General features: G+C 46.6%; 7 protein-coding genes across 7 annotated transcripts; 6 read left to right on the plus strand and 1 right to left on the minus strand.

Moving 5' to 3' along the window:
* Positions 1 to 671: 671 nt before the first annotated feature.
* On the plus strand, positions 672 to 2,339 carry N7508_006966 (uncharacterized protein; the record flags this gene model as incomplete). Its single annotated transcript, XM_058465031.1, has 1 exon — positions 672 to 2,339. One exon carries the CDS (start codon positions 672 to 674, stop codon positions 2,337 to 2,339), a length of 1,668 nt encoding a protein of 555 aa, XP_058318884.1.
* Positions 2,340 to 5,948: 3,609 nt separating this feature from the next.
* On the plus strand, positions 5,949 to 7,479 carry N7508_006967 (bZIP transcription factor; the record flags this gene model as incomplete). The annotated part of the gene is made up of 2 exons (XM_058465032.1): positions 5,949 to 6,344; positions 6,403 to 7,479. The coding sequence occupies 2 exons, from the start codon at positions 5,949 to 5,951 to the stop codon at positions 7,477 to 7,479; spliced, it is 1,473 nt and encodes a 490-aa protein (XP_058318885.1).
* A 964-nt stretch (positions 7,480 to 8,443) lies between these two features.
* Positions 8,444 to 9,496, plus strand: N7508_006968 (zinc-binding alcohol dehydrogenase family protein; the record flags this gene model as incomplete). Its single annotated transcript, XM_058465033.1, has 1 exon — positions 8,444 to 9,496. One exon carries the CDS (start codon positions 8,444 to 8,446, stop codon positions 9,494 to 9,496), a length of 1,053 nt encoding a protein of 350 aa, XP_058318886.1.
* Positions 9,497 to 10,477: 981 nt separating this feature from the next.
* N7508_006969 (SDR family oxidoreductase) lies at positions 10,478 to 11,490 on the plus strand (the record flags this gene model as incomplete). Its single annotated transcript, XM_058465034.1, has 3 exons — positions 10,478 to 10,736; positions 10,801 to 11,333; positions 11,392 to 11,490. The coding sequence occupies 3 exons, from the start codon at positions 10,478 to 10,480 to the stop codon at positions 11,488 to 11,490; spliced, it is 891 nt and encodes a 296-aa protein (XP_058318887.1).
* Positions 11,491 to 12,502: 1,012 nt separating this feature from the next.
* On the minus strand, positions 12,503 to 13,357 carry N7508_006970 (alpha/beta fold hydrolase; the record flags this gene model as incomplete). Its single annotated transcript, XM_058465035.1, has 1 exon — positions 12,503 to 13,357. One exon carries the CDS (start codon positions 13,355 to 13,357, stop codon positions 12,503 to 12,505), a length of 855 nt encoding a protein of 284 aa, XP_058318888.1.
* A 663-nt stretch (positions 13,358 to 14,020) lies between these two features.
* Positions 14,021 to 15,097, plus strand: N7508_006971 (zinc-binding alcohol dehydrogenase family protein; the record flags this gene model as incomplete). The annotated part of the gene is made up of 1 exon (XM_058465036.1): positions 14,021 to 15,097. One exon carries the CDS (start codon positions 14,021 to 14,023, stop codon positions 15,095 to 15,097), a length of 1,077 nt encoding a protein of 358 aa, XP_058318889.1.
* Positions 15,098 to 16,471: 1,374 nt separating this feature from the next.
* On the plus strand, positions 16,472 to 17,479 carry N7508_006972 (NmrA/HSCARG family protein; the record flags this gene model as incomplete). The annotated part of the gene is made up of 1 exon (XM_058465037.1): positions 16,472 to 17,479. The coding sequence occupies one exon, from the start codon at positions 16,472 to 16,474 to the stop codon at positions 17,477 to 17,479; it is 1,008 nt and encodes a 335-aa protein (XP_058318890.1).
* Between the last annotated feature and the right edge of the window lie 778 nt (positions 17,480 to 18,257).

The raw sequence follows: 18,257 nt of genomic DNA on the forward strand, positions 1-18,257 counted from the left end.
GTAGACGTGTATTGACCTGGGTGGATGCTATTACACTAATCTTGATTGCTTCTCTATCCACTTCGTTTAAGCTGATTTATCAAGTAGAACCACTCTAATACGATTAAGAAGCTGATTTAGACTAAGCTAGATAACGTGAGCAAGACATAGAATCTGAACAATAATAACACTATCTAATAGACCCCATTAAAGAGAACCTCAAACCTAAATAGTACCTTATAGTAGACCTAATCAATATGAATAAAGTAGCTAGTAATTGCTGAATAGCCAGAAACATGCACAACTGATTGGGATCTGTTTGAAGTCATCGGGTACAACAGTGACTCCCCATGTATATTTCAGAGCAAGATAATGTCTCCGCATACCAAGGTAAGTCTCCGCGTAAGTCTCCGCCCACATAGTAAGTCTCCGCTTGGCACTGCCCAGGGGCACTTGGGGGCAGCAGTGTACCTATTACAGTACAATACATATCTACATGCGGATTTGTTGCAGGGATCAGTCACCAATGCCTGTTGGGTCTTCTCAAATGTTGCCAATTCCGTTCTGGTCTACTCGCTGATTTTTCTCCCTCATTGATCTATCCTTTTTCTCACTCTCACACCAAAACCCTTGACTACCTGGCAAGAACACCCATTCATCCATCGCAGAGTGCCCCTCTAGTCTTTTCAATCATGCCTGATCCCCACCCCCGAAGATATTCCGACTCCCAGGATGCCGAATCACCGACTGTCAATGAGCATGCCGCGCCTGCAACACATTCGTGGAGGTACTGGGTGCTTTTTGGTACTCTCTGTCTCAGCGGGTTCGCTGTGACGATGGAAGGCAGTATTGTGGTCACAGCCTTGCCTACCATAGCCCGGGACTTAGACACCACTGAGTATGTATGGGTGACCAACTGTTACACTCTCGCCTCTACCATTTTCCAACCTTTGGTTGGCTGGATGGCCGAGGTGTTCGGGCGTAAACCGATCATGCTTGGCAGTGTCCTTGTGTTCGGCGTGGGCAGCGCTATGGCAGGGTCGGCACATTCGCTCGGCCTCATTCTGGCCGGACGAACCATCCAGGGTTTGGGGGGCGGTGCTATTCCATTGATGGCTGAGCTGATTATTAGCGATCAGCTACCTCTAGCTCAGCGGCCGCAAATGTTAGGAATGGTCATGGCCACCTCGTGTCTAGGGTTAGTGTGTGGACCCATCCTCGGTGGAGTGATCGTCCAACATAGTACTTGGCGCTGGATCTTTTATCTCAACGTCCCCTTCGCCGGAGCCTCTATCATCTGTTTGTTTCTGATGCTCGGCCATCGGACGGCTGCGCAGAAGAGTGCATTCAAGTCGCTTCGAGTCACCGCGAAGCAATTTGATTGGCTCGGTAACTTCCTGCTCCCTACCTCCAGTGTTGCTATACTCCTTCCCTTGACAATGGGAGGCCAGATGTATTCCTGGAATTCAGCACGGGTTATTGTTCCACTGGTGTTAGGAGGCTGTGGCCTGCTCGGGTTCGGCATCTACGAGCATAACTGGGCGGCGGATCCCTTGATTCCAACCCGACTACTGTCTAATCTCTCATCCGTCTCTCTCCAGTCTCAGAGCTTCATCCAGAGCATGCTTATCATGTGGGTCAACTACTTCCTGACCGTGTATTTCCAGGCGGTTTTGGGAGTTTCGACCCAGCAAGCCGGGTTTGACCTCATGCCCACTATTGCAGCACTTGTTGTGTTCTCCATCGTTGGGGGTGTTATCATGTCCCGGCTCCATGGCCTCGGGGCTCTGTTCAATAATGCTATTGCCTTTACGATGATGTCAATTGGTCTAGGATGCTTTACACTCCTGACTTCCACCACTCCGATCGCGGTGTACGTCATACTACAAATTATCGTTGCCGGCGGTAACGGGCTGCTCCTAGCCACCCTTCTACCAAATGCGCAGGCCCAGTGTGATCCCAAAGACTTGACAGCGGTCACTTCTCTGTTCAACTTCCTGCGCAGCTTCGCTCTGGTTTGGGGTATGACTATTCCGTCCATCATCTTCGACCAGACTGTAGATAGAAACTTGAGCCTGGCGCCCGCGGACCTCCGTCCTTTGATGAACGGGTCAGGCGCCTACATTCGAGCGAGTCAATCGTTCATAGATTCATTACAGGGTACGGCCAAGGAGCAAATATTGGCACTCTACACGCGAGCCCTACGGGCAACTTGGTGGGGTGCCATGAGCTTTGCGTTGCTAGGACTTGTTATGGTAGCCTTTCAACGGCCAGGAAGAAACTCGAATAACCCAGTATCACCACAAAGTGATGATCAGAGCAATAAAGCTCAGAGCGAGAAGCATGTACCACAATCCTAGATAACATCCATGCGAGCAGCGATGTTTTCTAAACCGTGGGATCCCGAGGGAAGATGCACGTTGTCATCAAGATAATTGCTGGAAATCCTTTAATGAGACATCTCTCTACTCTTGGATTGGCATTAAGCAACTCTTGTGATAACCCTATTAATATATAAATCATGGATCGCTTAAAAGTCACCGCCTCCCTCCCCCCAACATGGGCAATGACGCTAATAAATTAGTTGTATGTCAGTAGACCTTGACGTTTCCCATAGATGTCTAGTCCTGTAGACCCACTCCCATAGGACCAAATTCAATCCTATGGAAATTCCCATGGATAGTCTCATGGCGGGAGTCCCACGGGACTAGACATCTATGGGAACCGTCAAGGTCTACAAGTTCCAACATGTATACCTCGGGAACTATAGTAGCATAGTACTGCAACTTCACTGCCCGAAGCAGGGCTAGTCTATATTTAGTCCCTCTCCGCTAAGCCTTCCTAGGGTCAGCGTTCAGTCTCTTCTACAATAGAACCATATTGTACTATACGTCAGGTGAAGTTCCACTTGGCTTACACGGCTAAACCCAGAGACTCTGCGTGGTCTCACAATAAGTCAAACACTATGAAAACCCCAGCAAAGCCCAACCTTCATAAGCCCAAAGAATCATTACTATTTATTTTGAAACATTCATTGGATAACTCTGGACGAGTTATATGTATGCCCAATATACGTTAGACGCCGATGATATAACGTAGATCAAAATGCGCCTTCTTACTATAAATATAGGGTTTATCGGGATACTATATTGAAACACATTCTGGCAATTGACTCACTGGAGGAATTACAGTTACTGGCTACTGGGTACCCCGACGGTTTTGGGGGGTGGTCGGTGTTCGGGCGATATATAAGTTACTCTGAATCCACAAAACGATTCTTTATAGATGTAGATAGGCTATTCAAATCCAAAGGACAAAATTCCCTACCGTACAGTATGATAAGCATTGTATTACTTGCTTTATTTTATATGCTTCCTGATTAACATAAAGCTAACGTGGTTCGTGGATTTAGCTTTACTTTCATTCTTGCTTACAAATCTAAGTTAGAAGCCATAGCCTCTAACCAGGAAGCTGGAGAGATATGTAATGGTCTGATTTTGCGAGGCAGGTCTCATGATCATGCAAGTGCTAACCATTGACCCCAAAGCAAGAAACTAAAAATCCCATCCTATTGTTGCTTGATACCTTTGCCATGTAATCCCTCGTCTCACATTTTGCAAATTACTCCAACTACTCTTTTACTGTGAGATATATTTCATCGTTTATGCAGCGCAACTATATAACGCCGACTATTAGAGTTTTTCACGTATCACCAAAAGACGATCTACTTGTGCACAAACTTCAAATTAAGACAAATTTCAACAGAGTCAATAGTAAAATCCAAACTTTGAAACCATGAAAGTACTTAGACCACCCAAGATATCCTATGCATATACGCGCGCTATACCTCATTCATATCACTGGGAGCGTAAGCCGACAGAAAGACTAGACTAACTAGTCGAAGATAAATAGGACACAGTAGTCGAGGATAATTCAGGCGCAGTAGAACAGGATAAGTCGGGCGCAGCAGTCGAGGAGGAATCCGGTTCAGGAAATGAAATCGGAGGTAAGGCCGAGCACCGAACTTTATCATTTGAGCTCACAAGATTAGGATCGCTTGATATACACCAGCTGCCAGTTTTTAGGCCATAATTTAATTGGAATCCCGGTTTGTCACCGTTCCGATTGAAAAGGGTGACCTCCCCGGTCTAATGGAGCAGAATCTAAGCAAGGTCTCTACTATCTTTTGTACCACATGCATCTACCTTAGAAGTAGTGGAGTCTCTACGTGCTCTACTCCACGACCCCAATAATGTCCAAGAAGGAAAAAAAGCAAGTAGGCTGCTTTAAAATTATTAGTCTTATCCGTAGCACTTACCGAAGCAGTTATATCTATCAATCTTCGCAAAAGCTGCAGAGTAGCCCGTGCAATCCTGGTTGCCGTTAGACTAGATCAAGCATTTGCTATCTTGATCGATGACCTACAGAGCGCCCCCAAAGGAGGTGTATGTAAAAAAACCAATAAGAACCGCGCAGTTCTCGAAGCGCATTTTGTTTATTTTGATATAAACAGAGACAAGACCTTGAAGTGGGGAACACGAAGGGGAACCCGACCCTGCCTGTCTGTCTGCGAACCAGGTCGGCCACCAGGGGTAGTAGGAAGTCTTGTATATCACAAAAGCCTGAGTCATCCGATACACCGCTAAGCCATGCAGTAAGCAATCCCCCCATTACAATATATAGATAAATATGTGGTTGAGCGCTATAAGGGAGGGACATTTAAAATACATTATTGGGCCTTTCCGCTGCTCGTAGCATTAAGCTAACTGTGCTGTAGCAATAACCCTGCCTCACCATTTTGGACCACCCGAGTGACGTGTTCCGAATAACTACTGCATTTCGATCCGATTTTGTCCAGGTATTAAAGTTTCAGTCGATCTCTTAGTTGATGCTTCATAATGGTAATTGGTCCTAAAATCTAATGGCGGGAAACAGATATGGCAAACGTTGTGACTTCGAGATTCTTTGATATGCTGCAGCTTAGCGGAAAATGTGTCGAAGTGGATTCTACATCTCGCGCAGTAGACTCTCTGCCAAAGCATCTTTCAGAACTTATTGGCTGGTAAGGATGAAACTTTTTTTAACAGCTTTTTTTTGTGAAGGCTCCCCTGTTCATAGGCGGGGCAATAAATAAGCTTCTTGGGATGATACCCCTCGTAGAACAAACGAACATGATACAGAAGTTGTTTTTTTTTTGGCCGCTAGGCAATAGTATATCAAAATAGTGCCAGGAATACGTCGATGGGAAGAGTGACTGAAACAAGTCTAGCGTGATGCAAGGTAGAATTCCTGAAGGAGTTCAAGAGAAGAGAGTGGCATTGCAAAGACGAAGAATTAGAAGGGATCCCCGGATTGCTAGTTCGGTCGGGAACGACTGCGTGCAGTCTATCTGTTGCTCTTGTCCCGGACTGTACTGCACAGTAGAATTTGAAAACAGTTTACCTTCTTTGACACTCAGGTTTTTCAAAGTGGCCCACTTTTCTTACGCTAAGCCTACATAGGCAAAGGCATATCCCACCATTCTGTCTTGATGAACGTGTGGTAGGCTATCGAGTAATGTAGCCAGATGTCCAACCCGTCTCACGGAGTTGCCAGCTGGTTTGCAATGCTCGTACTATACGATCGCGCCGACTAATTCATTACCCTTGGTGTTGAAATGTTCTCTATAGAAGGATCTAGTCCAAGCATCAGTCTGCAATGTTCTTCGCTCTTTTCCAGTTTGATCCTCCCACGGTTCAAACCCTTACATAATCGGAGTGATGAGTGATCATTCCGACCGAACTTCAACGACTCCGAAGACTGCTAGAACGCCCCTTAGTTTGGAATTATGACTATTGATTCTTCGACCTTGACTCTTGAGCTTTCAACCGGTCTACCGACTGATTTTAGTGCCAGTACAGGCTGCATTTGTTACTGGGTTGCGGACTATTCTTCCTTCATATCGCTTTATTCTGCCAACGGCCCGCATCATGGACCAGTCATGGCCACTCCAGTCATATGGCGACCTGCCGCTCGTCCACTGGGAAGATGTCAACCAAGATGCCCCGACACTCGCCCGAAACTACCTACCCATACAGCAGTCGGCAGCCTCCGATATTACCTCTCTTTCAACCCGCTCCTATCCTCCATCCGAATCATATATCTCAGAAATACCTCAAAATCAGGAATCATGCTTGCCTAGCGACGCAGTCCCGGCAGATCATTCTCACCGACAGAGGACAGCAGAAACTCTTCTTTCCAAATCGACACCTCGGCGTTCTGTGAAATCACAGGGACGGCAAACTAAGACGGGTGCTTCGTCAATCCAAAAACCTGGAAAACCGCGCGCAACTGTTACGAAATCACCAAATGATAGTCCTGATGAGGTTTGTAATAAATAGGTCGACCCATATAAGTCATGTTTATGCATTGACCGAACGACAGCGCCGTCGCACGCAGCTCCGCCTAGCACAACGTGCGTATCGCACTCGCCAGCAAGCGACAATCAAAGGCCTAGGAAATCGCATTTCCCACCTGGAGACCATTTTGGAAAGCATGAGCTCTACTGTTCTATCTTTCAGTGAGAAATTAGTTGAATCTGGGGTGCTGGAGTCTTATTCTGGCTTGACAGTGAGTCTACGTGATACTATGAAGATCTTTCTTTCATTAGCATCCGAGGCAAGCCCTGACGCTAGGCCACGAGTTCCTGATGAGCATTTACAAACCGAAGAAGAGGAAGAGTCGTCCCCGTCTTTACATCTTGCAACGACGACGCGCTCGCTACCCAGTATCTCTCTCACTGCACCTTTGGATCACAACAGGTCTCATTTCACTAGTGCTGGTGTTCCACGCACCGTCAATTCATCGGCAACTTCTTTCATAGTACTGTCCGATTTTATTGAAAGACTGAACACGGAAGCCCTCTACCAGTCATATCTGGCCTTATCTAACCAGGCTATTGGGCTGGATCAACTTCAAAGGCCATTTGGTTTCATTCTAAGTATGCTTGATCGCGAAACCGTGGCGTCTTACGCCAAAGCAGAACTAGACGCCATAGTAAACCAAAAGCCATTAGAAGGCTGGGAAAGAGTGCCCTTGTTCAGCTTGGGCGGTGCAGGAACTCATTATCCAGGGCCGCCCTCCCTGCAAGCCCAAAGCGAAGGCCTCCCTTCCTATTCCTATCGAAGATGGGGCATAGTTGAGGAGCCTTTAGCTCTGGTTGCGTCTGATATACAAAAGGATCTAGAAGGGGACTGGTTTGACCTACATGATCTGGAAGGATTTCTCCGGGATAAAGATTTGCTTCTGCTTTTGCCTACTGATGAGCCAAGGAAAAGCTCATCAACGCAGACCATCAATGTCGCTCGTCTTATACCAGGTATTTTTGTGCCCTGCTATATCAGTCGACGGAGTTTTCTGACTTTAATAGCATTAATCAGCAGGGGAGTTTGCCTGGGTCGCACGCCTGGTTTTCAACGCGGGGACGTAGAGAAAGCCCTGCAATTTTCAACTATATCATGATCTCAACAAACCTCCTTGGATATGAATTTCACATACCATGGCCATGTGCAAGCCGATATCGCAGTATTTAACTGGAGAACGCAGAAGACTGGTCTTGATAGTATTTTTATTACCGATAATATAGCTTAATTTATTAATTCAACTTACCATTGGGCTTTCTGAAATGAGAATATATAACAATATATAACAATGGCATGTCAACACTCTTACCACAGATACGACATTGAACATATGCAAGGAACGATCCGACCCAGTGTTCCGGTCAGTTTCCAAACTTACACTCGATGCTGAGTCGAGATAGTATCACTTTCAAGCTGTTAGGGCTTCAGAAAAGCCCTTTGGTAAAGCCGTACGAGAAGGTAAAGAGGATTGATGGTAAGTCATCCACCGGGGGTTGCGGGCTAGTAAAGGACAAAGAAGAATGAAAATTGAAATTATAGGCTAGCCATTGCCTGTTATCTTTCAATATGATGGTGCGTTTTATATTCTCAAGTTCAGTGCTGGTAAGACAGGCGAATTGGTACTGATGTTGCAAGGCTATGCTCAGAAGATATAGTAGTATTCTGAAGCCCTTAGATGGAGGAAAAACTAGTGTAGAGAAGCTACTTGTTGTGGATGCATCGCTAGACCAATTTGACCTAAAAAAGTAAATGGGTGGAGACTCCGCGATTCAATCATAGACTAGCTGTGGGGATTTGGAATCGGCTTTCGGGATAACTCAGTATTCCTAGGATATCTGAACTTAATTCTTATGGAACAGCCGGAATGATTCGTAATCAGTCCCTAGGATAAACAACATACACTCATAATGGATTCAAACGGGGTCGGATTGATACTCTGTCATCGAGAATTCAGGGCGCATCCTTGACTGCCACGGGGAGAACGCCAATACCCATATACTTAAACAGACTCCCATCCGCCTGATACTCCTTCTGACTCAATTATACTTTTCCATTTCTCAGTCATGTCTACTCAAAAAGCCGTTATCGTCACCCAACCCAAAGTTGCAGGTCTGGTCACTGACCGTCCTATCCCTACTTTGCGAGATGATTACGTTCTCGTGAAGACCGTCAGTGTGGGCTTGAATCCTACTGACTGGAAGCACGTCGAGTTTCTCTCTCCTCCCAATGTGCTGATCGGATGTGATTACTCCGGTGTCGTCGAGGTCGTCGGCAAGGACGTTGAGAAGCCCTGGAAGAAGGGTGATCGGATCTGCGGTTTCACCCACGGTGGAAATGCCGTCCAGCCCGAGGACGGTGCTTTTGCCGAGTATATTGTCGTTAAGGGGGATCTACAGATGAAGATCCCGGACAATATGAGCTTCCAGGAAGCTGCCGCCCTAGGAGCAGGTATTCAGACTATTGGCCAGTCTCTTTACCAGACCTTGGGCCTTGCTCCTCCCATGCAGCCTTTGAAAGATGCCACCGCAACTACTATCCTTATTTATGGTGGTTCCTCCGCGACCGGTACCCTAGCGATCCAATTCGCTAAGCTGTCCGGCTATACCGTGTTCACAGTCTGTTCACCTCACAACTTCGATCTGGTTCGCAGTCTAGGCGCGGACGCCGTCTTCGATTACAATGATCCTAGCTCTGCGGCCAAAATCCGTGAGAAAACCAACAACGGCCTTAAGCTAGTCTTAGACTGTATCTCCCTTCCATCTACTGCCGAATTCTGCGAGAAGGCTCTTTCCACCGAGGGTGGCGAGTACTGTGCACTCTTGACCGTGAAGGTCAATCGCGATAACGTCAACAGTCGCTTTATTCTCGCCTACACCGTTCTCGGTGAAGCTTTCAATTTCGGTGATATGGCTGTTCCCGCTAAGCCAGAAGATTTCCAGCACGCCCATGAGTTTACTCAAATCGCACAAGGTCTTCTGGACCAGGGCAAGATCAAGGTCCACCCTTTGAGCGTCAGAAAAGGCGGCCTGCAGGGTGTCTTGAAAGGAATGGAGCTGCTCAAAGCTGACAAGGTCAGCGGCGAGAAACTGGTCTACAATGTTGATGAGACACCGTAGATGGACAGTACTGGTCGTATCTGGTCAAGAAAGGTCATGGGCCTAGTGAGCAGTTTGTTACCTATGTCGAACAGCTCACAGGTCAATTAGCGGATTCTGCTCCGGCGAAAATCTTTCTTGTTAGAGAGCAAATTGTATCATGTTTTGAATAGTTGAAAATGATGCTGTCTATGATTTAATCTCGATCACGAAGAGTTGATCGTTCATTACGGGTACCAGTAGTCATCGGCCCCGAACACTGGGTAAGTATTCGCCCCATCAACGTAGTAAGACATACATAGTGAATACCCCGGAATCACAAAGGCGGGTCTCTGGCCGGGTAATCGAACCTACCCATGGTCATTTCCAATCTGCGGAGACCACCACCCAATGAAATTCTCTGTGCATTGCGTCACTGTTTAGTAGAGTATCGGTGCCATGCCACGAGAAGCATTCAATTGTACATCGTAGCCTAAGATAGCCGACGCAATAAGACATTCATGAGAAATCAGAAACCAGAAACCATTCTCAAGGTATCTTATTCAGATCAAGTTCGTCAATAGCTGCATTAAGTTTCCAAGTTATCATCTCTCGGTCCGTTAGAATATGTTACATGCTTCATAGCCGTTTCTAATACATGCCAACAGGGCTCAAACAGAGTTCGTTCCACTGTGAACGCAAGGCTTGGACCATTCAATAATGCATTGCCCAATGGGCAAAGAAAAGTGGAAGTGCGTGGCGAACGTGGAAAAAAAATGCCATTGGCAAACGGACATGTTGCGTAATCAGCCCGACCCGAGTCGTTATGTCCGGGTTTGTAAGCAGGCGGTAGGATCGATATCGTCACCCAGGTAGTATTTCAAGATTACTGATATACGGAAGAATGATGTACATATTGGGACGTCTCCTCGGGGTCCCTTAAGAAGGTAGCTATTCTCCTGGCAGCATAATATCCGCACGTTTTGAGAAGACCAACCCCAGTTTCATTCATTGACCGCTACTATGGTCCAGAAATCCGTTCTTATTACAGGCTGCAGCGAAGGCGGAATAGGTGATGCCCTGGCCAAAAGCTTTCACAAAAGGGGCTTTCGCGTCTTTGCCAGTGCCCGCAATCTTGCTAAGGTTCAAAGTCTCAAAGACATGGGTCTCGACATCTTACAACTCGATGTCACGGACGAAGACTCGATCAGACAAGCTGTGTTGACTGTCAAGGCCGCAACTGGGGGTCATTTGGATTTCCTAGTCAATAACTCGGGTGCTGGTAAGTTGAGTTTGAATCAGTGTAGCAATTTCCTGAGATAGGTTGTAAGCTTACAACCTAATAGGTTACAGCATGCCTTTATTGGACTCGGATATTTCAATAGCGAAGAAAATGTTCGATGTGAACGTCTTCGCTGTCGTGACCGTGTCTCAAGCCTTTGCGCCTCTTTTGATCGCTTCGAAAGGGACTGTCATTAACATTGGGTCTGTGCTTGGCAAAATGCCGTTCCCATGGCAAGGCCTTTACAATGCCAGTAAAGCTGCAGTCGCTATGATCACTGATCAAATACGCATTGAGCTCTCTCCTTGGGGAGTCCGTGCAATTCTTGTCAACACTGGCGCAATAAAGACGCACTTTTTCGACAATCTGCCAAGCAAACCAGTTTTGCCTGAAAATTCTCTTTATTATCCAGCCAAGGATTTGATTGAGCCAGCATTGGCCGGAAGCGAGGTTGAGGGAAACGCCATGGAGGTTAACTCGTATGCTGAGGTCGTTGTTAACAACGCGATCCGTTCAAATCCCAAAAAGCATCTTTGGTCTGGAGGGGGCGCTCTCCTGACTTGGTTAGCTTCTACATTCGGCTGGTCCACTGTCTGGGTATGATCTCCTTGCCCATCAAAACAATTATCCTTCCTTGTAGCTAACTTATACACAGGATGTTCTAATGCCTCGTGTCGCTAAATTGCCGGACATAAAGGACATGATCTATGCTTCAGAGAAGGCGGAACAAGATCGCCAAAAGGCAAAGTATTAGTCCTGGCCTTTGTATGCTTTGTGAAAGCAACCCTGTCTCGGTCTTTCTATGGGTGGTTCTGTCTCCTTTTTTATTAGTTTCGTCAAGTCGTTCCTTATTTGAATTTTGCTTCTCTAATCCGGCGATCCATTTTTGTTCTCGCCATCTAATTTCCAATTAACTGTGGCTACCCCTTTTGAGCACTCATTTCTGTGTAAACTCTCGTGGATACACGCTTTGTCCCAGTGTTAAAATAAATCTCAAATACCTCAAGCTAGAATAACGTCTATTATTCATACCAAAATTGAGGTTTTTTTTGCCGTGCCCTTTGGGCCGCACAACAACGACAGCAATACTTGAAATAGGGCTCAAAAAAATCTGACATCCCGTTTGTTCCCATTGGTGCTGGGCATGTAGGCAGCTCGACGAGGTCTCGGAACTTCAGCTACCTTGACGTCTCAAATCCAAGAATCCACATGGGATCAGCGCGTTGCCATGAAATAACGGTAACGGATCTTGGGTGCCGCGCCATAACTGGAGTCCATCATCTCGGGCGCTGGTGGTAGTTTCTTAAGGCCGCAAGAAAGTCGACATTTAGGCTGGGTTGTCCAACCAGAACGTACAGGATAACAAGAGGGTCTCAAGGTTTGATGTCATACTGAGCCGACAATGGGTCTACTTTCTGTCTTTACAGCATGTCATATTTCCTCGTAGATGGAATCTCGCGCGGCACATTTTGGGCTTGAATCAACAACTCTACAGCGACAGATTCTGCCAATTGTCAAATGTTGAATAGTGATAGCCTGTAGATGGATGATATAGGTTCTATGCTTGCTTCAATGTTCTAAGAATTGTTGATACACAGTGGATACAAAATGAAGGACAGAACAAGTACACTGCTTGTTCGCAGACTGCCTCCGAGAATCGTTGAAAGGCCAAATGCTGCCAGAATCAATGGATTTATTCATTCCAAGCTTGCATTTACACGTTTCCGAACCACCGCGGAGCCACTTATGCGGTATAATCTACCCACTCAGTTGCTCAAAAAGAGCTCAAGCTGCTTTGCGTAAAGCTCAGGCACCTGGAAGAGATGCCCATGCCCGGCATCGGGATAAAGATGCAGCTGAGCATTAGCGATGCGCTGCTGCAACACAAAGCTGTTCGCAGTGGGCGACATAATATCGGTATGGCCGTTGGTGACAAGGACTGGGGCCTTGATATCTGCCAGTCGATCGAAGTTACAAGTGTCGGTCGCGAATTTGAAGATGGCGGCAAGCTGCGACTGAGCGCCAGCTCCGACAAGGTACCCTTTTCTCCCCTCGCCTTCGACTTTGCGCTCATGAATTCTCTGGTACCACGCATGGCCCAGGGCGAGACTGGTCTCGGATGGATAGAAGAACAGGTTCATCATATCATCCTCTGTTGGTGGTTGATTATTGTTTGCTCCTGCACTTTCTAGCACCTCCCGCGGAGGCAAAGCCACTCCTTCGCCGATTCCGGATTGAGTACCAGCCAGGATCAATTTGTTTACAATCTGAGGGTAGTCGAATCCGATGGTTTGCACAACAGCGCCACCCATGGAAAAGCCAATGAAATCAGCTTTGGACACTCCGAGTGCGGCGAGGAGCTTCACAAGTACCGAAGCCATCTCGGAAATGGACTCCGGCACAGATCCTTCACTGTGTCCGATTCCGATGCTGTCGTAAACAATGATTTCACGACTTCTGGCAATGCTGTTGAACAGAAGTGGATCGAGAGTATCCATGCTACCGCGAAGGTGATTGACATAGACTAACGGCAAGGAACTACGTTCCCCGAAACGTCGATAGGCAAGCTTCAATCCATCGACGGAGACAAAGTTGGTCACGGCGGTTTGAAGGATCGTCATTTTGCAGCTTGTTTGAAGGAGTCTTTGTTTTTCAAAAGGAAGATTGGAAGGAGATTGGAAGAGCAGTAGTCAGTCAAGAAGAGCCTTTAGAATGAATGTAGAAGTGAGGCATGGATAGGTTGGGATTTATAGGGCAGATGTCCTTATTCTTTCCAAAATTCGGGCGGAACCTATCATGCTTCTTCGCTGTTTGCCATCGACAACCGTTGGCCGTAGATCGTGGCTCCTCGGCATAGGCGAAAACGCAGTGTAATCATGAATGAATGTGTCGATTCTCTGCCTCATTGTTGGAATCGGGACGATGAGTAATCGCCCTAGTCGGACTGTATACTCATCTTCGCCGCGCTGAACCTCACTCTATTGCTCAAACTTCAACTTGATCAGACATCCCTAGTCTCTACTGAACATTGGTTTGGTATGCTGATTAATTCTCTTCGCCGCCGTCGGTCTAATATCAAACCGTGTGGAATGTTTTTCGCCTTTGCCACTGGTGACGCAGATACTTAAATGTTACATTATGATACCCTGGCATTCCCCACATTCGCATTATCATATATGCTGAACCCGTCAGTACGTCTTCTTCCACTTTACTTTGTACTTTCCGAAGTGCATTTGTGTCCAGCCTGTTTCCGCCCTTCACTATACGTGTACACTTGACTCGCCATGAAAGCAGTCGTGACAAATCGGTTCCTGCCCAGGCGTTTGCTGAGCCTGGCTCTAGGTAGTGCGCTTGGACAGGGTGCGCAAGTCAAAGACGTCTCGATTCCGGAAATCAAGGAAAACGAAGTTTTGGTCAAAGTACGTGCCGTTGCATTGAACCCTATAGACTTCAAAGATATCGACTTCATCTCCCCACGGAATTCTGGGATCGGCTGCGACTATGCCGGCGAAGTGGCTAAAGTCGGGAAAAATTCTGGACAGCGCTGGAAAGTTGGAGATAAAATCGCTGGCTTCGTTCACGGCGGTTTGTATCCTGACATCGGCTCATTCGCTGAATATCTCAAAATCGATGGGGACCTCGCCTGGAAGGTACCCGAAGAGATGACTCTTGGCGAGGCTGCTACGTATGGAGTCCCAGCTGCTACCGCCATGCTTGGCCTTTCTTATCTTGATGTCTCTTGGGCAGACGTCCAGAATGGTCGCGACCTTGGAGAAGAGCGCCCACCAATTTTCATCTATTCGGGAGGCTCTAATGTTGGACTTTTCGCAATTCAACTAGCGAAGAGAGCGGGTTATAATGTCATTGCTACGGCCTCGCCCCGTTCCTTTGATCTTGCCAAGCGTTATGGTGCCGATGCCGTATATGACTATAAGTCTTCTACAGCAGTTGCCGAAATCAAGAAAGCTTATCCAAATATAACGAGGGCCCTGGATTGTTTTTCGGAAGGCGCTTCAGCCACATTTTGTGCCGATTTGCTGAAAGAGGGCAAGGTTGTTACCCTTCTTGACCAAGGAAAGTCGAAGAAGCCAAACGTCACTTACAAATTCCTTATGGTCTATACTGTCTTCGGCCAAGACTTCCAGTTGATGGCGCCGATCGGCCCAGTTTTCAAGGCTCTGCCGTCGGATCGTGACGTTTTAAGCCAGTTTTACGGTAGCTTGTCAACCTTGAGCCTTACCGCTGTAAGGCCTCCACCGATTACGAGGATCAATGGCGGGTTCAAGGAGATATTTGAAGGCCTGGAAACACTTCGAAAGGGCCAAGCACGCGGCACAAAGCTGGTCGTGGAGTTTGACTGACGTTAGTCCTTGATCTGAACCCCAGCGTTTGTGATTTGTCAATTTGTATATTTAATCTATGCCTGTTCTGCCTTTTTTTTGTTTCACTTTCGGTGCCATGGCTAGAATACTGATAATTCAATCACTGAATTCAATCATTCACACGCAGTAATTCCATATCGCACATACTTCACCGCAAGCCATGAAGTCAACATTTCATGTTTGCAGAATTCCTTCCGCTCTATAGCTTATGGGCAATCTACCGCGGGTCAAGGACTCGGGCAACAATCTGATTTCTCGAAATGAGCGGGCAAATTTTTACGACTCGTGGAGGGCCAGGCATTGAATGGTGTTATGCAACCGTGACCAGTGTGAGCCATATCACTTTTGTCACTTTACCGTAGGACGAGCAATTAATGTTACGACAATAAGACTCTCTCTCCCCAGTCGTCGATGCAACCGACGAAGACAAGGTATGCGAGTCGGAAAAGCTGAAGCTATCCCATCCCCTTCGAGCTCGGGTATGCTGCCTATACGCAGACACACGGATAATTGGCAGAAAAAACCAACATTCAGCCTGCGTTAAGGTGGAAAAGCAAAGCGGCTCACTTCTAGTAGTACAGTCAATGTTATTTTCCGATAGCATTGCAATGTGTCGAGAGGCCAGGATGGTGCCTTCACCGCATGTTGAATCGGAATTTTGCCTGGGTGAACTAGACAAGCTTCTGATCTTTTAGCGGCTTAGCTATCGTCTCTCAACTTATGACTTTCTCAAGAAGAGCAAGTTGCATTTGTGCTGTGGATCAATCGAGACATCAATACTTGCTGACAGTGTCTTGCCTGTTTTTTTTAAAAAATTTCCAGCTTGACCATGGTTGAATTTGAGAGAAGACTTCAATTGAATAGTCCCCGTTTCTCTTATTTGAATCTCAACTCGGTTTGTCTAATTCGCATAGGAGATGCGCCGTAATTGTATCGTACTGTGTATTAGCACTCGTGTCAATGGAAAGTGATGAGTCCATTGGATGTAATCGTTAGCTCCGACTCTGTATTTCTCTGTTCAGTTTTACAGTCCGAGTCGCATACTGTGATTATTCCCCGCAATATGTGTTCCAATTGCCGAATACTAGTGTTCAGTCATCTCTCCGATCCAATGAAGCTAGGGTGCGTAGAGGCGGCATGATGAGTAATCTGAGGTTGTTATCACTAAAACAGATACGAAACACTCCATTACAAATGGCAACATTGTTCAGTGCAGCTTAAGAATCACATAGATCACGAGTAGAAAGGATTACCATTCATAAAGAGGCGCTATCAAACTTATACTTCGTGTGTTTCATCTTTTTTTCCTTGTCTAAAGCGTGTACCCCATAATCATTTCTCATTTAACAGGACATGAGAGTCTCCAAAGTTCTAGTGGTGGTTGGCATTACGGGGAACCAAGGCTCCTCTGTCGCAAACGCCTTTCTCAGTCTCGATGGCTGGCATATCCGAGGCATCACCCGAAACCTGTCTTCTCCCGCCGCCCAGCAATGGATTTCGAAGGGCGTCGAGCTTGTGAAAGCTGATCTTGATAATATTGCTTCCCTTGAGAATGCCTTCCGCGGTGCCTCTGCTATATTTGCAGTCACAGACATCTACAACCACTTCTTCAACGTTGCCAACATCTCCAAAGCACTTGAAGTTGGAATATCCGTTAACGAATACGCCTGCAAACTTGAGACGACGCAGGGCATGAACATAGCACTGGCTGCTAACTCTCCTGCTGTCTCTCCCACGCTTACGCACTTTGTCTACAGCAGTCTAAGCGATACCAAACGCTGGTCGAAACGCAAATACACTTGGAACTTCCACTTTGATGGCAAGGCGTTAGTGGTGAAACGCATTCTGGAAGAATTGCCAGACCTTGCTGCCAAATTGAGTACTGTTCAGGTCGGAATGTACGCAAGCAACTGGAAGGGGGGTCTTGGGCGGCCTCAAAAGCAGGAAGACGGGTCATTTGTTGTGCAAATCCCTGAGGGGCCAGAAGTCAAGCTCCCATGGATCGTCGCGGATCGAGACACTGGTGTTTACGTGAAAGCCTTGCTCGAGAATAGCCCAGAAAAGCATACTCTTGCATACTCCGAGATGGCCACATGGCGTGAATTCTGGACGCTGTGGGCTGAGGTTCAAAATGTCAAGGTTGGATTCAAAGTGGTTGCCTTGGACGAATTTTTCAAATCACTGCCGCCGATTTTATGGAGAGAATTTCAGGAATCTTTGATGTATATCATGGAGTTTGGGTATACAGGTGGGGATCCCGAGGTATGCTGCACACTACAGGACTTATCGCCCGAGGCTAAGACGACCAGTCTGAGGGAGTACATGTGTAGTGAGAACTGGTCAATTCTTGAGTCATGTTAACTTTGCTCGATTTATATGAATGCTTGTGTAATATTGAATGGCAGAAAATTCTACTTCATCTATTGCACGATGCGACAGATCTCTACGGAGAGTGTCTGTATTCGACGGGGCCCCGACCCACATGTCTATTCAAGATGATCTTCTAGTTCCATACTCTCTGTTGTTCGTGGACTGATTACAGTGAAATTATCTTATGCTTTGCCAGATTCCTGGAACCATTCAATATATACTTTACTGCTTTTCAACCTCTAAATTCCAAACAATTACTAAGCACATATTAAATGAAGGGTCAAATATTGGGCTTCCTGTTTCATAAGCTCACAATCTTCAACGTACATAGTGTTCATCGACGTCTGCATAAGATACTTTCCTAGAAGCAGGGTCCGAAACCAGTGTCAGTGAGACTATGAGAATTCAATTTAGACATGGGTTGGCTGGATTTATGGTACTTCTGATCGATATGCGCTCAAAGTCACATTTTTGATTTATCATCTGCCTTCTCATCTCGCTGGGCGATTCCAGTCCATGCTACTGTAGACCTTATAATGCATTTCAGGCATTAATATTGATAATCCCTAGCTGCAATTTGCCAATCTATCGCACGAGCTGGCTCCTTTTAACTTGGCCTTTGTGCTTTCGCTTGAGGGCTGCGTCTCCGGTACTGACATTGTCGACACCACGGATGAGTTGCACTTTTTCCTGGATGCGTATCTGGGTGCTGGGCCGGTCGTGGGAGCTGGTGGGTATCAACCAAACTCGGTGAGGGAGGCGGTTGTCA

This window comes from Penicillium antarcticum (genome assembly GCF_028974205.1).
Source record: "Penicillium antarcticum strain IBT 31339 chromosome Unknown utg000006l_segment0_segment0, whole genome shotgun sequence".
Classification (NCBI taxonomy): Eukaryota; Fungi; Ascomycota; class Eurotiomycetes; order Eurotiales; family Aspergillaceae; genus Penicillium; species Penicillium antarcticum.